Source organism: Salvia splendens, chromosome 8 (assembly GCF_004379255.2).
Source record: "Salvia splendens isolate huo1 chromosome 8, SspV2, whole genome shotgun sequence".
NCBI lineage: Eukaryota > Viridiplantae > Streptophyta > Magnoliopsida > Lamiales > Lamiaceae > Salvia > Salvia splendens.
In genome coordinates, this window is record NC_056039.1 from 9,196,291 (window position 1) to 9,203,816 (window position 7,526).

Here is a 7,526-nt window from a genome sequence, read left to right on the forward strand (position 1 = left end):
TCATCTTATATAGGATGGATTCTTATGTTTAAGAAATTACAGTATGACAATGAAGAAAATTATACCTAAAGAAAATGTGTGTGTAGAAGGATACTATACCAAACTGTGGCCCAAGTGTCACAACTTTGTCCCCTTTTTAACTCGGCCAACCATTGCAAATTAAGTGATCATCATTTTGATTGGACATTCTCCCTAATACATATACAAACATACATTTAACTCTTTTCTATTTTTTTTCGTTTTTTCTAAATCCAGTTTCTAGTACTATTTTTCATTTCTTGCTGGATATATAGAAAAGTACACGATCAATTAGTTGGCTGAAACATTTTTGTAGCAACATGATTTTGTAACTGATAATCTATGTTATTAGACCAATTAATTGTCTGAAACATCTAGGAACACAGAAATGGACATCTCATCCACCTTTCTTTCAAAGAAGATAAAGCTAGAAGAGGCCATTTAGATATTGTTCAACTACAAATAAGACTCCCAAGATTCACCGTAAAGTAAAATCTGCGAATTTCTCTCAGTAGAAAATACAAGATCAATTATTAAATTATCAAGGTTTGAAGTTGATTCATGGATGAACACAATCATTACAAAGTATTAAGTAGTAATGTACAAGACTATGAGCTTCTTCTTCCTTTTCCTTTTTTTTTTAGTTACACCAACTACTGATCTTGTACCCGCAGATACATCTACCATACACAAAAACTCATTTTTGGAGTAATTATAATGAAATTTTAGACATTATATGTTGGCAATAAAAATGTACACATAGATTTGACAAGAAAATGACTAGTCCCATATCATTACAACTGATAAGTGCAACACCTAGTAGCACAGCCAAGAACTTGAAGAAGGGAGTATCAAAGTAGCACTTGTTCTGAGGTTTGAACCCTTTGGCTATCAAGTGGTTTATGGCTACGTACACGAAAAGTCCACATGCGACGCCCATTGAGATGGCGTAAGTCCAGTCAGCACCCGGGCCTTGGCTCGTGGCATCAAGGGCAATGCCTATCCCGACTCCCACAGGGCTTGAGATGGCAAAGGCAAAGGAGTATGCCACGGTTGCTACAAATGGCCTTTTCGGGATCATCCTTAGAACTGGAAGTGCAATCCCCATCGCAACTGCAGCGAAGATCTTGTGGAGTGAAATCGTCCATAGATTTCTCCATGCGTCGGCTTTCCTATCTGAGGAGAGTTTGAGTTGTTAGTGTTGAAGATCGTTTAGTTCATCTTAAATCTGAACTTCCTATAATGAACTAAAAAAGAATCTCTCTTATAATGACCTTTTTTTTTGTTCTGCATTCTGAATTTAAGGGGTGTTTTGCATTTAACGCGATAGGTTTACTATTGTGCAAGAATATGAGAAGATTAATTACCTGCAACTCCAACAGCAATGCCCTCAAAAATGGAGTGGAAGCACAATGCAAGTATAAGAAGAGTAGTGTCACCAACAGAAGTAGTCTTCATAAAAACAGGGTGGTGCCCCACCTCCTCCTCCTCTTTGCTGGCGCCTTCGACGTCGACTCGGGTCTCCTTCTGGATCCCGCTGACGACGTGCGAGACCGCACAGTGAGCCAACATAGTGATAAGATAGCCAGCGGAGGCCAGCATGAATGAAAACGGATACTCTTTATCAGTAAGCTCTTCAAAAGTGGAGGTGGAATCGGTCAAGAAATGCATGAGAGCAGTCCCCAAGAATACGCGGCCGGCGAACTGAGTCCCGAGCAGCAGAAAGCTCTCGTTCCATCGGTAGACATACGGCGACACGCCCCGACGAATGTGGTCACGAACATGATTATCAGAGACCAAATCTTCACCAGAACCAGCCCTTTTTCGTGCAGATCCCCCTTGGCGCTGTCGTGGCCTCTGATCTCGGAGAATTGGAGGAGGAGAAAGAGGAGGGTGAGCACGAAAGTTGAGTTGAAAGAAGGCATTGAAATTAACGGTTTATTTGGAGTTAGCTATGTTTGTTGCAAAGATTAATTTGTAGTGCTTGTGTTTATCTCTGTTTTTGCAGTACACATATGTTGTAGTACCACGCAAAAAAATGGATGCAGTACTATAATTAGTTGTTCACTACAGTCCACATATAAGAAATATAAAATGGATGCAAGATTATGATTAGCTGTTCATTTTCACAACGATATACAGTAGTAGTATATATTTTGCTGATTAAGTCATAATTCTAGCAGTTTGACCACAAATTTGTTGTTAATATCGTCGCGGAAACACAAAATGTAAAAGCAGTAATGGTTAGAAGCCTATGAATTCATTGATATGCGGCGCCGGCAATATAAACAATTACTTACATCACAACATATTACATAGTGACAAGAGAATGATCTGGAATGGCTCAAACAATACACACGGTTTTGGTAAAATGAGACTTGGTGAAGTAGAATTCAGTTTTGGTATTTTGTTGGTAAGGTTATTTCTTTGAAACAAATACTATAATCGAGTTGACTCTCTACACCCGAATTAATAATTACACGTGGTTTTGAAACAAATACAAATACAACCTTTATTTTTTTCAAATACAAATACCGAATTTTTCGGCATTAAGTCTACAACGACGTAGATCTAGCAGTAACTATAAAATAAGCACTATTAAAAATTTGAAGAGTTGCGATAACAAAATTAATACTATTGATAGTATTATAGTAATTAAAAAGTTTCGAATTTGTCCCAGGAAAAATCTACTGCACGTACACCATTATATAAATCAAAATTCAAAAGAAGTAAAACAGAAGTGCAAAATTCAGAGCAACGATAGATAATAGAGAAAGCATTTAATATACCACACACCGTTCACGCTAACCTTCAATGGACGAGTGGATTCAATTCACAAATTTAATGTAAGATAAATGTTGACAAAGCGTATCTAATTGCAAATAATTCAGAATACAATATACACCAACTAACACCAATAATTTTGTGGACAGTCTGAATGCTTGTAAAACTAATCCTATTATATTTAGGCAATGCTAAAAAAAGAGTTGTTTAATTTGGTGATACCATGTTAGATACAGGAAAGATAGAAAAAAGAAATACAAGTAATGATGGTTGTTAAGATTTTAAAGAATTTTCTGTGTTACATGACTTTACAATATTGGCTGACTGAGGAATACAAAATTGAACTTTAATACCTAAAAGATAAATGAAAAATAAAAAAGAAATTAAAAATTGACCATTTTGCCCTCCCATGCGCTATTGCTCATTGATGGGTATCGATGCTGTGCTCCTATCCCTCCTCAGCACATACCTCCTGAAAACCGATTCACCCGAACCCGGCTCCGAATCCCGTAGACTCACAGTCCTTCTTAACGGAGCTCCGTTTGCCGAACCCGAGCGCCCCCTCCGAAAAATCGATCCTAAATTACCGAGAAAACGCCGGAAAACGCCGCCTCTCCGCCGCCGCACCCACGGCCCCCACTCAATTCCCCTCGGCGCGCCGGCGGTGAGACTGAGACTCCCTTCCACTTCCGAATAGACCGCCGGCATCTCCCCCTCCCCTCCCCCGACGAATCTCCCCACTGCGAATCCGCCGCCGGGCAACCGCCAGATCGAGAGCCCCACCGCCCCGGACTGACCGGAGACACCGTCCGGCTCATCGACGGGGAGCTCGTGGCGGCAGACCGGGCACGAGTTGTGGAGGTCGAGCCACGGGAATATGCAGTCGGCGTGGTAGATGTGCTTGCAGGGCATCTCGCGCGCCCCAGACCCGAGCACGAACGGATCCGTGCACACGGCGCAGTGCGCCTCGGCCTCCACGTGGCAGGCCTGGATCTGCACCTCCGGCAGCGACGCCACCGCGTGCTTGCTCGCCGGCGGATTCTCTGGCCGGGCCCACAGGCTGAACCCGATCTGCGAGAGCCGGTCCAGCATCACCTCGAATCCGGATCCGAGCAGCGACTCCGACATCGACGACGGCAGCGGCCGGATACCCGTGCCCGACCCGTCGTCGTAGTAGAGATCGTAGCTCCGCCGCCCCTCGGCCGCCGGGGAGTCAGACGAATCCGATGCGTTCCGGAGGACTATCAGAGGGTTGAAGGAGGCGGCGTTGCGGCGGCGGGGGCGGCGCGGGGAGGCAAATCGGCGGGGGTGGTCGGGGGAGAAATCGGTGGGGTCCACGGACTGGATGAATCCGCCGCGGCAGTGGGGACAGACGACGGCTTCTTCGGAGGCGACGGCGACGATTCTGGTGCACTGGTAGCACCAGAAGGAGGGAGAGGGCGGAGGCGAATCCATGGGGGGTTTGACCGGTGATAATTGGGGAATAAAAGATGATTGATTTTTAGGGGAGAGCGTATGTATTTTAATTTATACAGAAATGATTGAGGAGTGTGAGCTGTGAAGACAGAGAGAAACTGATGAAAGAGAGGTCATTACACAAGTAGTATTACAAAAATAAGAATGAATGCGTTAAGTAATAATCCAATTAAAACGCGTGATGAATAAAACGCGTGATGACGCGCGGCTGCCAGTTATCTATATTCTTCTAGTTTTCGGTAACAATATTAATTACATTCAATTCATATCATCAAATCAAATCCACGATTTTTCCATTTTATTGCATTCATCTAATCAAATAGTACTCCATTGACTTGGCATACTTGCTCTTTTAAACTTAAATTAACATTTGCTCACACTTCTAAGGCGAGTCTTCCTACCAAAACTTGAAATCATAAAAATGCACTTGGGTAAATTTTAATTACTTAAAAATTCATTTATACAAACTGGGTTAAATGGTTAATTTGTCCGGAACATTTAAAAATAAATGGCCAAACGTTTGTTTCAAATGTTTTACTGTATTAAATAATTTGTGAAGCCAAGGTATCCAATCAGTTTATTGGTATTTTTTTTTTCATATTGTTCAAAGTTGTTTTGATTAACCGGTAAAATTTGTAGTCATTGATTGAGATTAGTTTAATTAAATTTTATGGGTATTGTGTAGTATCTTTTCAGATTTTACATTATTTAGAGTAAAAGAATCTATATTACCAATTTTGACTGCATAAATCAAAATATGAAATATTCTATATTTCAAGTCTTCACTACTAACACATAATTTTGTGAATGCTAAAATTTGGGAAGAAGATGGAAAGAATGAAAGAGTATGGATGTTTGTATTTGTGGAAAGTGGAGTGGTAGGGATTGTGTACTCAAACAACAATAGTAGGAGTAAATTAATATTGGTGTAGTCAAATAATGGGTAAGCGTAAGCCGCGCCGTGGAGAGAAAGGCGGCTGGGCTGCGAAGAAATTTCATCGGACGGAACACCGAGTTTGATCATTTTATTGGAAAGTGGGCGTTACGCTTACGCCTGCGTCTTCACGGTCATTACTTCAGTCATCTATATTTCCAAACAATTTCTCCAATATTCAAATTTCATTCATCACTCTTTCCACATTTTGTTTTTTTATTTTAAATAACATTTACTTTTAGTAATTAATAAACATACTGTTAGGCTATTCATTACTTAATTTTGTATTGTTCGATTAATTTATTGTCTACATAATTCTATCAATTAAAAAAGTAAACAATTTAGGTTTTTCTAAGTTTAATGCTATTATGGGAAAACACAATTAGGGAATCTATTAAAATCAAATCGTTTTATCTTCCGTTTTTTCGAATTTTAAAAACTCCGCCTGAATGTGGAGGAGGTCTTTTCTAAGGCAAATTGGCTTGATTATTTTAATAATATTAAACTGGTGGATTAAGAAAATATTATGAATATAACAACTTTTAAAATATAAATTACAAAAGCATGAATTCGCTAGAAGACATGTGAGAATTTGTTGAGAATTTGTACGGATACTATTGTATTGGTAGCGTAGGAGTTGGTTATTTATCGTGATTCAAAAAGTAATTTCATTGTTGTTAAATTAACATTTTAATATATCTCCGAGATTATAGTCTCCTCCCATTTCCCTTGCCCATCTTATATTTGTTATGTTTGGTTGAAATAACTTGTAACTTAGTGGTAGAAAAGGCTATTTGCATAGTTTTAACCAAGGTTCAAAACTTAAAAAGTTTAAAGGGTTTTAAAATTTGATAGATTTTATTGAATTAAAATTTATAATTTTTATATTATTTTGTACATTGAAATGATTTTTCTATTTCAATTACTTTCAATTTATACGAAATAAAATAAAAATATAATAATTTTTAAGGGAAATTTCAAGGATCTTGCCTCTTATCAAAGGTAAAACTTAAAGGAATTTTTTTTATTGGAACCATGGATGGTGAAATAGAAAATAAAATATTATTGTAAATATTCTAAGTCAACGCTAATATTAAATGACATTGTCCTGAAATAAGGTATGAGGTCGTATTCATTAAATTGAATCATAACTATATGACTATCTATAAAACTATAAAAAGGGAAAGTTGGAGAAAATAACAATATACATTTTTTCATAAAATTAGAAAATTAAAAAGTTTTTATTTAGTTTGTAATAATTAGGGGAAGTGGAAGTAAAATGACATTTTGATTTTTTGCTACTATTGTAGTATGTAGTGTATACAGTTCTATGTATGACAATGTTATATATTTGACAAGTTAAATTTTTTTAATATCAAAGTTTAATATAGTAAAAGATTATGCAAACTTCAAGTATAGAGGTGTGTTGGAGTACAAGAGACTAATTAATTCAATTTAATCATGATTTTATTTTATAGGTTTTGTATTTAGCTTCTATAACACTCTAAACTTTGTTGTTCTCATTTGTATCTGCATCTACTGATTGAAATTATTTGTATTCTAGCATCTTAGCTTGCAGTTTAGTATTGTTTGCTCAGTTTTTGAGTCGATACCAAATTTATACGTTTTTGTAATAATTCATATCATATTTAATTATAATTATTTAAAAGTCCAATTGACTAGGAATAATTATTTTTAAATGTGTTTTGTGTAAAACACAAACTACTATTTCTAAACTAAAATTAGAAAACATCTCAATTTATTATTAAAATAATATTGCTGAAAAGTTTGATAAGTATTGTATTTTTATATGATTATAAATTAGAGTGAGCAATATATATGGTCCTTGAACTATGTGTTTATCTCGCCAGTAGTCCTTGAATTTTAAAAATATCTTTAGTAGTCCCTGGACTAAGGGTTTATTACAAAATTGGTCCTTTTTCATTTTTTTCCCCGAAAATGCCCTTTTGTGCACTGAGTAATTTCGTCTTTACACAATTTTTCACTTTTCAATCTGATATTATTTCAATGATGTACTAAATCTAATATTCTTTCAAAATTATCTTTTTCTTCCCTTTGCCATCCTTCACTTTATTTCTTTATTTCAATATCATATTTAATTTTATTAAATTAAATATAAAATTTAGATTTTTAAATACCAAATTTTGAATTAATATCATATTGAAAAAAGTGAAAATGTGTAAAAACGAAAATACCCGGCCCTCAAAAGGGCATTATCAAACCGTCCAAGTTTTTGAATAACAAAGCCTTTTTTAACACCATTTCGGGATATTATCAAACTGAAATTGCACAA

At 36.8% G+C, this 7,526-nt stretch overlaps 1 protein-coding gene and 1 pseudogene across 1 annotated transcript; both read right to left on the reverse strand.

Annotated features, from left to right (window-relative positions):
• Nucleotides 1-798: 798 nt before the first annotated feature.
• LOC121743621 lies at nucleotides 799-1,996 on the reverse strand (annotated as a pseudogene).
• A 1,061-nt stretch (nucleotides 1,997-3,057) lies between these two features.
• On the reverse strand, nucleotides 3,058-4,410 carry LOC121745311 (E3 ubiquitin-protein ligase RDUF2-like). The gene has a single exon (XM_042139161.1). The coding sequence runs from the start codon at nucleotides 4,255-4,257 to the stop codon at nucleotides 3,217-3,219; it is 1,041 nt and encodes a 346-aa protein (XP_041995095.1). The 5' UTR covers nucleotides 4,258-4,410; the 3' UTR covers nucleotides 3,058-3,216.
• Between the last annotated feature and the right edge of the window lie 3,116 nt (nucleotides 4,411-7,526).

What these genes read in the sequence shown, in the direction of transcription:
- LOC121745311 (XM_042139161.1), bottom strand. Translation starts at nt 4,257, where the DNA reads ATGGATTCGCCTCCGCCCTCTCCCTCCTTCTGGTGCTACCAGTGCACC.